The sequence below is a fragment of the Poecilia latipinna genome, unplaced genomic scaffold, assembly GCF_001443285.1.
Source record: "Poecilia latipinna isolate Pla-1442-1.1 unplaced genomic scaffold, P_latipinna-1.0 Scaffold3870, whole genome shotgun sequence".
Taxonomy (NCBI): Eukaryota; Metazoa; Chordata; class Actinopteri; order Cyprinodontiformes; family Poeciliidae; genus Poecilia; species Poecilia latipinna.
This window is the reverse complement of record NW_015116486.1, coordinates 17,793-31,644: the sequence shown is the minus strand read 5'-3', so window position 1 is coordinate 31,644 and position 13,852 is coordinate 17,793. Positions and strand designations below refer to the sequence as shown.

At 42.2% G+C, this 13,852-nt stretch overlaps 1 protein-coding gene across 1 annotated transcript; it reads right to left on the bottom strand.

Moving 5' to 3' along the window:
* Positions 1-563: 563 nt before the first annotated feature.
* Positions 564-4,475, bottom strand: LOC106941791 (uncharacterized). Its single transcript, XM_015024908.1, has 8 exons — positions 3,373-4,475; positions 2,984-3,284; positions 2,676-2,844; positions 2,342-2,568; positions 2,177-2,245; positions 1,901-2,073; positions 1,553-1,801; positions 564-1,453 (listed from the first exon to the last, which is right to left on the bottom strand). Exons 4-8 carry the CDS (start codon positions 2,514-2,516, stop codon positions 749-751), a joined length of 1,371 nt encoding a protein of 456 aa, XP_014880394.1. The 5' UTR covers positions 2,517-2,568; positions 2,676-2,844; positions 2,984-3,284; positions 3,373-4,475; the 3' UTR covers positions 564-748.
* Between the last annotated feature and the right edge of the window lie 9,377 nt (positions 4,476-13,852).

Genomic DNA, 13,852 nt, shown 5'->3' with positions numbered 1-13,852 from the left:
TCACGTCATGCATCTGAACCGCGGACTCAAATTAATTGTAAAAAACAAATTACGTGCAACTGGGCCGTGCTTATTTATGTCAGACACTTTGAGCAATATTTGGAGTAATTGCAATAAAAATAAAATGTGCTGTTATACACTAATTGTGCATTCACAAATATATCCACTTACAAAAAAATCTATGATAAATTTTCTCTTGAAAAAAACATAAGGTTGTAACGATGCTGTTGTTTGTTTCAAATTATATTATAAGAAAAGGTTGTGTGAATAAATAAACAAGTTTGTGTGAATAAATAAACAAGTTTATGGAAAATTTAAGAAAGCATAGTTGACCTGTCTTTTGTCTTAGTTGTATTTTTCTCTTCTGCTGCAGCTGTCTTCTATTATGACCATAAAAAGATACATTTTTAGGCTGTGACCCAGTTGTAATAAAAATTAAGCGACCATTTCTGCCAGACAATAAAACACGTTTATTTGAAATGAATGAACTTTATTTTACAAAAATGAAATGTGAACAAAATTCAAATAAAAAAAATAAAGTATTTGAAATAAATGAACTATTCTTTATTTTACAAAAATCAAATTTGAACAAAACTAAAATAAAAAAATAAAGAACAAAATAGATTAACAGTTTGAACAATATTGGCAACAAAAGGGGGGGAGAAAAAAAGGGAAATGAAAATGTGGCTTGAACTATCCTAACTGACCCTAACAAAACAGTTGAAACATAAAGTGGTGGACCCTAACTCTATTCTGAATCACTTTCAGACGAGGACAGATTTACAGGCTCTGAAGGAAGCACTCTCACCCAGGTTGGCCGCCCCGTAGGTCCTGTTTCTTTTTGCCACCCAGAAAGATTTGATGGAAGTTGTCGTTTTCCTCCCTGAGCTGCCGTCTCTCGTTGGGCTGAACTAACGGGGGCCTTAACCCTCCCGGGAAAACAAACCGGTGGTTGTGGTTTTCCTCCCTGAGCTGCCGTCTCTCGTTGGGCTGAACTAACGGGGGGCTTAACCCTCCCGGGAAAACAAACCGGTTGTTGTTTGCCTGCGGCAGCGGCGGCGGAATCCTTAATGGCTACAAAGGGTCCTACCCCCGTAGAACTCCCCCGAGAAACACTTGTTGCAGAAGAGGCTGGCTTCTGCTGCCCAGGCTTTGTAGAACCCCGGTGTGCAACAATTTCTTGACCGGGTTTGTAACATTTATTAAAGACATTTTTGTCTCCTTCGGTGTACACCACTTTCCTTTTAGATGTAAAGGATTCATCTCGGAGTTCTGATCTTGACGAGTCCTCCGCCGGTACGGAGGACTCTTCAAGTGGGTGGGAGGGCAGAAAAAGATCCTGGCTGAAGTCCCCCAAGTCTGCCTCTGCGTCGCTGTCTGAATGCGACTCCTGGGCGTCCTCCTTGTCCCCGACATGCAAAGAACCCCGTGCGGCTTGCAGACCTGCATCGACCTGCGGAGATGAAAAGCGAAGAAAAAAAAAAGGCCTGTTTGAGTTGGACTTGGCTTAAAGGTGTTTTGGAGGCTTCCGTTACAAAGCTGCAAGACTCACATCGGTCGAGGTCGCCTGGAAGCCTGGGAAGCTGGCCGCTCCCTTGAGGCCGGCGTCCAGCCAGGCCTCCTGCAGGACGGTCCCAGGTGTGCCCAGCGGGGTGCCGTCCACGGCATGAAAAAGGAAAGGTGATGAGGAGGTCCCGGAGCAGCAAGAGGTTCTTGTCAGGCGGTCCAGCCAGCAGTACTCCTCCTGGGTCACGTGGAATGACGCTGGGCCCCCGGCTCCGCCCACCTCTTGCTCGTCGACCTGGGAAAAAAGGACAGATCGTTTTTTCGGGACCGCGAGAAGACGCGGATTTTGTTTGGAGCCCTCGTTCTGATGAGGGGGATGGGGGGGGGAACTCACCAAAATCCTGAAGCCAGCCCCGTCCCTGAACGCTTCTGCACATGCAACATCCTCCTTTCTTGTCCAGGTGAGGACGGCGGGACTGTGCCGGGAGGTCTCAGCCAGGTATCCGAGGACATAGCCCATTAGGAGGGCGTGAAAGCGGACAGCCCCTCTCCTATTTTCCACGTATCCTGAAAAACACACGCAGATCTAGGTGAAAACCAAACAAAATTCGACGCGGCGTGCCGGGCGGCGATCGGGGAAGCAGAAGCTAAGAGATATGTAAGAACTTACTAAGGAGCTCTGGAATCCGCCTCCGTGCTACCTCCACAAAGTCCACGTCCACCAGGGGGCGGGCGTCCTCTGGGTAACCGTTGGAATTTTTTATTTTATTTTAAAAAGTCCTTTGAGAAATCAGATGAAATAGAAACATGTAGACCGCAGGACGGAAGCTCTTACCGTCTTTAAGCTTGCCGGCGACCCTGACCCGGTGCACAGCAGCTTTCTTCGAAACCCCTCCCTGGATAGTCTTGAGTTCCTGTACGATCGCCGACAGCTGTCCATCAGAGAGCCGGCTGGATTCTTGATGGCTCACCTGAATATGTTGGATAAATTTCAAGACGTTGCCCAGCATCTGTTTGACAGTGGTCGTCGCGTAACCCTTCTCGTCTAGGTGCTTGGGGTAGCTGGAGAACAAAGGTTAATTTCGTCATTCACTTTTACACTTTAAATTGGATCACATCTACTTTGTTTGAATGCCGCGCCATTCTGCGGAAATGGCAGGAGTACACACCTGCGGAGCTTCTCGTTGTTGGTCAAAAAAAGGTCACGCTGGCCACCGGGAGACGCCAGGCCGCCAAGCAGAAACGCTTAGCGTGACTGCTTGCCTGCTGTGCGTTGTCGGTGTCCGACTCCTGTGCGATCTCCCAAACAAGCTCTCTTGAAGTCACCAAGGATGACCTCTGCCAGAGGATAGTTTTGTTTAGATCCGTTAACAGTTGATTTCGAACCACTTTCGTTTCTATCTTTTAAGAATCGATGCCGTTCCTTTTGTCGGAAACGATCTCGCATATGAAGGACGTGTAAGAAGAGCCGCCTTACCGTGGAGGTGAGAGCCGGGTGCGTCCAACGTCTCCCCTTTTCTGGAGGCCTGAGTTCTTCTTAGCGATCTATCGGGTGTAGAACATACGCTGTCTAAACTTGCAACGCTCTCCTCAAGCCGGCTCAGCCTGGAAAGTAGCTCCTGATATTGATCCGAGCTTATGTTGCAAATGTGTGAACTATCGGAGACTTCTGGGCCGGCCGAAGGCTCATCGACAGGCTGGGATTGGCCGCAGGGACGCAGGGGGGAGTCATCAAAATCAGCAAAATCAGCATCTTCGAAATCAGCATCTTGTAGATCCTTCGACGGGCAACAGAAAGTGAAGCATTTAGACTCGGTTTACCAGGTGCACAACAAACAGATCTTCCAACGAGATACCGATACTCACTCGGTCAGTTGGTCGGTTGGGCGATGAACTGATAAGTTCTTTCCAACCTGGTGGCAGATAGTCATCCATATTTGTCCAGGAAGCAAAACCTGGTGGAAGCGATTCAGACAATGCGGAAAAATTAGGCGAGCGTGAAAAAACAAGGCAATTTCTCTCGTGTTTCTCAACAACAAGCTGAAAAGGTCAAAGCACATCTGTCGGGTGAACGAGGCAGTTCAGAGCGATTCAAAATGCACAAATCACTTCTTCTGACTTAAGTAAACACTGATGAAAATATTTTTTTAACTATTTGCCATTATTCATATCTAAATGAAGAGCCTTTTAAACAATTTCAAGAACTTCAAGGAAAAAATGTATTAGGCAGTAAAGGGACACAGTCTTTTGTATAAAAAGTCATTAGTTTAAAAAAAAAAAAGAAAATGTAAATGTTTAACTATTTGTGGCCTATATGCAAATGTTTGTAACAGAACCTGAACACAGAGAGAGAATGGAGAAAAAAGAAAGAAAAAAAACATTTAACTATAACCCTGAGCTTGCCCGTTGTTAATTTCTTATTGTCCAACATTTCAGTGTTGTAACAAAATATTTAAAACTTCAAACATTCATACTTCCTGAGGGCAAGCAAGCTGTGTAACGTAACGAACAGCGTTCCTAACAAACCTTTTCCAAAAAAAAAATCTTATTTATACATTCACTCACCCTGTAGAAGCGCTGGACCTTCGCTGTGAACAACCACCATTGACTGCGCAGGTAGATATAGGGATGCCTGGCTCCTCCTACAAAAATGGGTGGGTGTCTAGATCTCCCTATCCAAATTTGTTGTCACATGGTCTTCCTATCCAAATTTGTTGTCACATGGTCTTCCTATCCAAATTTGTTGTCACATGGTCTTCCTATCCAAATTTGTTGTCACATGGTAATAGCCCTATAAATTTTGGTGGCATAGGACACAATGGCTTGAAACGAATAAATATGGGTGATTCTTTTTTGTTGTGGCAACATTTCGGCCTTAGATTTTTCTTTATTTTATTTAGAATTATTTTTCTGCAAGAAGCAGAAAATTGCTCTGCAGAACTTGGAAAGAGCAAGCAGAATCTCTCACATTCTATGGAAAACGATCACATGCTATATAAAAGATCTAGGTAATAATAATAATAATAATAATAATAATAATAATAATAATAATAATAATAATAATAATAATAATAATTTAAAAGCATTTTTTTTCAAAAACTTGAGGAGCGGGGAAGTTATTTTCGGATAATGTTTAAATTGATCATCTTAATTGAATTCGGAGAACATCTAAAGGTCGCTCTGGAGCGGAAGTGACGTGACGGATCTCAACCGCGGAGTCCAAAGAAATAATAATTATTCTACATCAATACATTACCTAAAAGTGGGGCGTGCGCTTGCCAGTCTGTGATTCAGTGCCTCCATCTAGTGGAGACAAAAATCCACTGCACATTCAACTAAAGTTTCATTTAGTTCATTTAGCTTTTTAAAAATCCAGCCTTTTACAAAATAATAAGTCATTAGTATGAAATAATGATTTGCATTATTTCATAATACAATAAATATTAAAGATTCTTTAACAAAAACATATTTATTTACAAACAAGACTAACACACACACTAAATATTTACAAGAAANGAGCGGGGAAGTTATTTTGGGATAATGTATAATTGATAATCTTAATTAAATTCGGAGAACATCTAAAGGTCGCGCTAGAGCGGAAGTCACGTGATGGATCTGAACCGCGGAGTCAAAACAAAATAAAGATTAGGAATACATTACCCACAACTGGGCCGTTCGCTCGTCAGTCTCTTGGACACCATCATCAGGAAAAAAAAAAAGGAGAGAATAATAAGAATAAGTGTCATAAATCTGCCAAATGTCGTCAAATATTGGGGGCAATGAACTTTGATTACCCATAATTCTGCGCTTCGACGCTATGCCTCATGGGTAATGAAGTTCAGAAAAACAAAAGAAAATAGACGGAGTTTGAGGGAGGTGTATTTTTCTAGAAGCTGATGAGGGGCATTTCTCCGTGTGTGTATATATATATATATCACCGTGGGAGAACAACAACAAGCTGAAAAGGTCAAAGCACATCTGTCGGGTGAACGAGGCAGTTCAGAGCGATTCAAAATGCACAAATCACTTCTTCTGACTTAAGTAAACACTGATGAAAATATTTTTAACTATATACGTTTACTGGTTTGCCATCATTCATATCTAAATGAAGTGACTTTTAAACAATTTCAAGAACTTCAAGGAAAAAATGTATTAGGCAGTAAAGGGACACACTCTTTTGTATAAAAAGTCATTAGTTTTAAAAAAAAAGAAAATGTAAATGTTTTACTATTTGTGGCCTATATGCAAATGTTGTAACAGAACGGAACACAGAGAGAGAATGGAGAAAAAAGAAAGAAAAAACACATTTAACTATAACCCTGAGCTTGCCTGTTGTTAATTTCTTATTGTCCAACATTTCAGTGTTGTAACAAAATATTTAAAACTTAAAACATCCATACTTCCTGGGCGCAAGAAAGCTGTGTGACGTCACGAACAACGGCTCAATCAACAGGTAGATAACGGTTGGAAGAAAAGGCGCCAGCTTCAAAGGCCGAGTCTAAATATCGAACGAATTTCACTTAATTAATCATTTTTAGCCCCCGCAAACTACACACACACACACACACACACACACACACACACACACACACACACACACACACACACACACAAAGACCCAGATTAAATGTTTGCTTTACTTTGGTTTTCCGTATTGAAAACGAATTAAAAGCGCTTGTCAAAGCAGGATGAACAGCGTAATTTTTAAATGTACTGACCACATGTAGAAAAACTGACACCGTGAATTCTGATTTACTTACAATGTAATTACTTGTTCTCCAAACAGCTCGGTGCAGCTTGCGCTCGGCGAACGAGACGAGTCTGCCAAACGCGCGCTCGACTAGGCGCGCTCTGAATGGGACGTGACGTCACGAACAACCGCTCAATCAACAGGTGGATAGGTTGGAAAAAAAGGCGCAAGCTTAATAGGAGAGAAGAAGAAGATTGCCTGCAGAGAATGCTCCGGTTTGTCACCAGACCAGCTTCCTTTGTAAATCAAGCGCTGTAAGTGCCACGTTTAAATCTTTTTGGGGATAGAGATTGGATTACTCTGCAATGGATACAATCGGAAGAGAAAATATGGAACAGCTGTTTGAAGCTTTCGAGTCTTCATCAAGCATAGATGAATTTTTGCATAACCCAGACGTATTTCTGCCTCTTCATGCAACCCCCATTGATAGGCCTACGGATCTTCTGGATGTCAGTGTCGATATTGATGGGGTTGTGGTCGAAATAAAATCCTTGAAGGGGGTCAAGATCCCGTTTTCCAAGCTAAACTTGTCTCTTCACAACCTGAACGGACTGAACAACTCCTGGCACATTGTGAAGAAGCACCTGGATCTCAAAAGGGTGTCCAGACAAGGCTTGGAGCACCTCAAAAAGATTCGGGGAGCCACCCTTGCATGTCTTGATGGTGGATACCGATTGGACATTGTTGTTTTCCCCAGGGACCTGGTGGCCACCAACAGGTTATTTGACCTGAAGGAATTTATTGGCATCAAAAGCCTGCAGGTGGTGAATGGAGTGCTGCAGAAATTTGTAGAGCTGCTCAAAGAGCTACCACCCAAAGAGCTTGGTTGCGACACCTTCAGGAAAACGGTGTTCATGAACAAGGGGAGTATGAATGTACTGCCTCAGGACCAACAACTTGTCCTGTCAGTGTTGGACCAGGCAGTGGACACATTCAGGGATCTTCCTGAAACAGCCATCAGATTTTTTGTCTACAGATTTGGACAAAAGAGCAAAGAGGGCTTAATGCTTTCCTCTATCACTGACCTGCAAAACATTGACCGCTACTCCCTGCACGTGGGCTGCACATTTGCTCCTCGCGATGAAAACACCACCATGTTTTGGTCACGGGCTGGACTACAAGACATGGTTGGGAACAGGAGCAAGCTTTTTACATGCATGTCCATGCACGAATGCGTTAACATGCAGACAACCCTGGACACTGTAGGACCTGATGTCCTGCCAGTCATCAGGGACATAACCACAGAGCCTGAAAAGTTGACATTTGTCCAGTTCTACGTGGACAGCCCCCACACCTTCCATCTGTTGACCTTCAGGCACCCAGTAACCGGCCTAATTGTTAGCTGTGGACTGGCCCACCCGAATTACATTGGGGCAATGAACAGAAGGGCTACGGATTACATCTTGCAGATGGAAGACATGGCCCACAAGTCCATCTGCAAATACAACCTAAGGGTTGAAATAGTGTTGTCCTCGGAGGTGTCAGGTCGAGAGTCTGCGAGAATGAGGCCAGAGAGGTTTTTCAAAGCGACTGGTTTAATTGACCTCTTCAAAGCGGCACCGATTGTGGTCGCTTTCACCTCCGGTCCCGGAGTCCCCGGGATCAATTTCATCTTGTCCCGCTGCCTCCAGCACATGGTGCAGGAACTCAAGGCTCTTGGGATGAGGAACAAAGAGAAAGGGGGGTTCAAAGCCACATGGAAGGCCTTTCAGCTCGAACTAGCCTTGGAGGAGGCTTTCTACGGTCACCCGCTGTCCAATCTCGATGTCCCATACGCAGCTGCTTTGGGAACAAACTCACTCCACGAGTTCAGCCTCACTCACAACAGAGGGTTTATGGGGCTGGGTCCGTTCAATGCAGCTGCAGTTGAGGACAGCCCACCCCCACTGCAACACTGGACCAGAGATCCACTTCAAGCGGAAAGGATCGAGAGGATCTTTCCGCTCACTTGTTGCCTGGATGCTGTCCCAGCCATTCTTGGACCGGAGCTCTTCAAGGTCCTGTTGAAAGACCTGTTCAGAAGAAATGACAGGCTTCCTCTCCTGGAGCTTCAGGGACCAAAGTGTCCAGGGACGCTGAAGGGTCACGTCAACCTTGGGACTTTGGTCGAAAATCTCGCCACGCGAAAATCCTTTCCCAAGCCCTTCACCTTTGCGAGGGCGAGGGAATTAGTGAGTGGCCAAGGCATGGATGTCATGGAGTGTCTCAAGGCCGGTTTTGTGGAGTTGAAGATTCGGTTCTTCCCTGACATCAAGTACCGGGACCTTTCAGGAACCCGCAAGGCAACCTGGAACTTTGCTCACTACTTGGAGGTGGTGGACAAAAACAAAGCCCCTTCAGACGAGGCGACAGCCATGGCACTGGTGGGAGATGTTGCCATGGAAATAGAGCGGAGGGGCCTTTCGTATGCCCGGAACCTGGAGAGGTACAAGGAGCATGGGATGCCGTGGCTCTCCATGGTTCTCAAGAGGATCCCGCCAAGGTTGACAAAAGAAACCAAGTCCAGAATACTTACCTTCGCAAGTGGTGTGGGAATGCTCATGAACCAAGACTTTGTCTCTTTTGAAAAACTGAAGCAGCTAATCAGTGAAATGGGGGTTTCACAGTTTGAGCTGCAAGGCCTGAAGATTCTCTCCTCCTCCCTTCTTCAGAAAGTCTTTGGCTTCAATCTCTGGAAGCTGCACTATGACATTCCCTACAGGATGGTGCCAGTACCAGGGATGAAACCTAAGAAAGACCCTCCCAAGGAGCTTAACGTTAACGATGAGGAAGATGCACCATTACTGGAGGAAGACGAGGAGCCCAACGTCCTTCCCAGTCGCTCTGAGTTCTTGCCATTGGGAACAAGCAGGAAGTGGATGCCCCAAGAGATGGCATACATCAATCTCAATTATGCTGTGAAACCATCCATTGCATATAAAGAGTATGTGAACCTCTGCAAGAAAGCTGGTCTACCTGCTAGAAGCTACAGGGCCTTCACTCAAAAAAGACAGGTGCTGATAGAGCACAACTGAAAACTGGCCCTCATTACCATCAGTCCTCTACCTGTTTCTTCTGAATACTTGTTTAACTTCAGCAAGTGCAAATGCTCCACTTTGTTGAACTGTGTTTATTTTTAAATGTTTTATATTTTCTTGTGTAATATATATATATATATTTAAAAAAATCACATGGAGTCTGTCTTGACGTGTCGTGTGGGCTTAAGTGCGTTTCTTATACACATAGAGAGTCCCTTTTTTGGAGGAAATATTGTGAATCTTTGGGGGAAAACACTGCATTAGACAGGGTTTGGAATACTATTTTAAAAAATGTCAGAAAATTCAAAAGAGTATTTTTTCCCAATAATAAAAGATAATGGAGATATTATAATAAATAATGACTTAATTCAAAGACGACAAGAAAGGAATGCAATAAATAAAGATTCTTCAACAAAAACAGCAATTTTGGACACAAATAACAAGACTAACAAATATATTAACTATTTACAAGAAAGAAAAAAATATAAAAACAAGAGAAAAATAAAAATAAAGCAGAAAACCACACTGTAAAATATATATAAATTGAACTATTTACAAAAGTAAAAAATTAACTATTTACAAAAATAATAACCATTTACAAAAGAGCTCTTTGCAAAGCTTGAGTTCCGACAGACTCCAACGCTCCTCTTCATCACTTGCAGTCAGATCAACCACTGCGTCTTCCTCCTGTTTCTTCTTGGGGCCCCATTTTATCCAGCACTTCCAGACCTTTGTTGAGGTTCTCGAACATCAGGTAACGATCACAGCACCGAATCTGCAGAGTGTGGAACTCCTCGTCTGCCAGAAAGCAAGCATTAGGGAAAATAAAGACATGTGAAAAAAAAATCAAAAAACTGTCACGCTGTCACTCAACCGTTTTTAAAAATAACTGTTTTGCTCACGCTTTGCATTTAAGCTCTTAATGAAAGACACTGAAATGAATAATGAACTATTTACAGAAAAAAAAGTTTAGAAAACGCCATTGAGTCTTTGATAAGAATCCCGGTAACCCTGGGAGAACAGGGTGCCGCTCAATAAACGGTGCTGGTGTGTTTTACAGCAAGGGACGAAAAAACAGCTCACTTGTTTCCAATAACAAGTTGGATTACAGCATTAGGAATTAGCAAGGATTCAAGTTCTGAAAAAAAAGTAAAAACATGGGGGGGAAAGAGAGAGCTTTTTATGCACCGTCTGCCTTTTTCTGCCGTTTTGGAATTCAAATGCTTATTTGGCAAATGTCTGAATAAGTGGATTAAAGGAGTAATGAATGCGGCACAGACATATGTAAATGTGCAGTTCTGGTATGTTTGTCCCCTCCATCCCCTCAAAAAGTGAAAAAGAGATCCCATTTACAGAAAAGACGTTTGAAAACGTACAACTGTACAGACAAAATAAAATTATTAACTAAAACAAAATTTGGAGCGAGGCTGGTCTGTGGTGATTTGAGTTCTCCATATGTTTTTAAGCTTGTAAGTTTCTTTTAAAGGTTTGAAGCCGCGCATATCGGTTTGTTGTGCATCAGGCACTTTGAACTTTATTAGAAAAAAAAAAAGAAGAAGAAAACGTTTCATAAATCTGCCGGAATAAATGTCATAAAAAAATGTGGGCAATTAACTTTGATTACCCATCATCCATTTCGTCGACGGAATGCATTATGGGTAACGAAGTTCAGAAAGAGAAAAACAAAACAGACGGAGTTTGAACCAGATGGGTGGACATTCTGTGTTCGTTAACAGAGCACATGAAAAAAAATAAAGAACATGTCAGTGTTCCATTTTAAGTCCTTGTTAATATTTTTCATTTTATTTGGAATTATTTTTCTGCAAGACGCAGAAAATTGTTTCTCTGCAGATCGTGTGACATTCTATGGAAAAAGATCACATGCTATGTAAACAGATCTATATGGCGCTAAAATAATAATTTATAACAATAATTAATCATTTAAAAACAATAATAATTAATCATTTAAAAAGATTATTCTTTGATTCACGCCACCTGCTGGAGAAAAAAAGAAACGTGGATTACCAGTTTTCACTGATCCGTGAGCACAAGTGATTCACATAACGAGAACTCACCCGATTAAAAGACGGCGCCATCTCGTGGGCAAAAAAATGAAAAATCCTCTCCGTGGGTCAAATACTTAATTCGACATAATTGAACCTAGCTAAGCAATCATTTGCAAAAATATAAAAAGAAAAAAACAGAAAAGTCACTGCGTTTAAATTCTGTATTTACTTCTAATAGATTACTATTTTCCTTAATAATATAAGCTATTTTCCTTATTTCTTCTATATTTAAATTATTGCTACTATGTATTTCAACAAATTTCCTAAACAGGATATTTGCCTTCTCCTCCTCCTCCTCATTTAGAGCCATTTCATCTCCATTCTTAAGAACTGGATAACCACATTCCCTTCTGATTCCATTCATTGGTTTAATCATTCCCCAGATTTTTGAAATGTTTGTTTCCCTTCCTATTGAATTACAGAAATTTCCCCAATAAACCTTTTTAGCACTTTTTACTGTTCATTTAACCAAAGCTTGTGACTTTTTAGATGCCAACAAATTCTCAAAATTCTGTTTACTCTTCAACAGTCTAAAGGCTTTATTTCTAGATTTAATTGTCAAATCACATTCCTTTGTCCACCATGGTACTATTTTTTTATTATACTTTCCTTTTTTCCTTTGAATTGTTCCTCGGGCCGCTCCTAAAATAGCTTCGCAGATAGAAGAATTTACACTATCTACATCCAAATTTAAATTAACCTTTAGCATTTTTTCATCACTTATTATTTTATATTTTTCCCAATCAACATTTTTAAAAATCCATCTTTCTATATTCCTATGATCAACTTTCTCTATTTCTAAACTGATTTCAATAACAATAGGATAATGATCACTTCCTAATGTTGATTCTTTTAAAACCTCCCAATTACTAATCCCAGCAAGATTCACTGAGACTAGAGTTAGATCTAATGCTGATTCATTTCCATTTCTAATATCAATTCTTGTCCCTTCTCTATTATTAATACAAACCAATTGTTTCTTATCCATTGTTTGTTCTACCACTTCTCCATTTGCATCATTCTTATGACCCCACACAGTGCTAAAGGCATTTAGCACTGTGTGCTCACCTGGAAGAGAAGAATACTCATGTGCGGATGTTGTTCCTGGATTTCAGCTCAGCGTTCAACACAATCATCCCACAGCATCTGGCAGAAAANGCATCATATATGCAGCTGCTCAGCCTTCAGCAGTCCATCTAGTGGAGAAAAAATTAACTGCACATTTCTTCTAGAAATTCAATTCAGATTTATTTTAAATGTCTGAACATTTTTCTTCAAGCAAGGCTGATGTCAGTATTCCTTCAAAGTGTCTCCGCTGCCATTTGGTTCTGTTTATTCACAGTAAAACAAAAAAGTTCTGGATCAGAACCAAGATCCATATTTGAATAACATAACATTTTCAGACATCCAGGAACCATAACTGATCAGTCCCGTTCATTTGCTGCAGCGGTCCGTGGTGATTATCGACGATCACCCAGGAGAGAGCGTTCCCCTGCAGTCAGAGATTCTGATCTCATACGCCAACCAGCAGAACCACAATTTGGAGCACTGGTTCGCAAAATGCATGTCATCATTAAAACTGTGCATCATCTTCAAAATGTCACCCAAGCACCCGATAAACCAGAACCACGCATGATCTCTAGAATGGTTGACACGCTGGCTGGAATGATTAAACCGGCCTTGCCCACTAGGGCAACCATGGATCTGATTGTTGGAAATGCAAAAAACTGGGGTCAAGTTACTTACCAGATTTTGAGTCAGCACTATGAGGAGACTTTGAAAGACCTTTTGGATGAACTTCCAACTTTTTTTCTTCCTCAGTGGAAAGAGGCATTTGAAGTGGCAGTTCGTTGGGCAAAACGGAACATGCCACGAATTAAAAGAGATGAAATAGATCATGCTGAAGCCTTGATTCTGGAGAGAGTGGGTCCAGCTGAGATGGCAAATGAAGAACCAATTCCCAGCACCTCCACTGCAGTTCAGAATAATGGTCCACGGCGACGCGAAGCGTCGACCTCAATGACCCCGCCTGCAGAACAGTGGCCAAGGCCTTCAGATGCACGGCACATTTCTACCAGCCCAAAACCAAGGCGAAATAGATCCATAGCCACCATGACAGAGAGCTGTGTTGGCTCATCTGCGGTCAGGGAATTGGCTACAGGTTCTCCTCGTCCAGTTGAGCAAAGTCCTCCTGGGCATATTAATTCTCCCTCTCCTCCTGATTCCGAGGAAGGAAGTGAATTTGATCAGGAAGAAAGAACTTCCCAAGTCGGGAGATCGCCAGTCTTTACTTCTGACTTCCCAGAGGTGGAAGCAGAGTTTGATGAGTTGCAGGAAGAAGAAGAAAGAGAAGAGAGAGAAAGAGAGAGAAACCATGAAGAGAGACGACAACGCTCGGTTCATTTCAGAGAGACCCCACAGGTTCAAAATGAAACCACTGGGGAAAATGAGGTCTTTGTGGATTCATTTGAGCTTTTTGCCTCACCTGACCCACCAAGATTTAAAGTGACTAC

Bases quoted from the DNA above. Each gene is read 5' to 3' on its own strand.
- LOC106941791 (XM_015024908.1), bottom strand. From the start codon at position 2,516: ATGCTGGGCAACGTCTTGAAATTTATCCAACATATTCAGGTGAGCCAT. The intron at 2,246-2,341 runs GTAAGAGCTTCC...ACGGTTACCCAG, and splicing joins CGCCGGCAAGCTTAAAGACG to AGGACGCCCGCCCCCTGGTG. The intron at 1,802-1,900 runs GTGAGTTCCCCC...CTTTTTTCCCAG, and splicing joins GGGCTGGCTTCAGGATTTTG to GTCGACGAGCAAGAGGTGGG.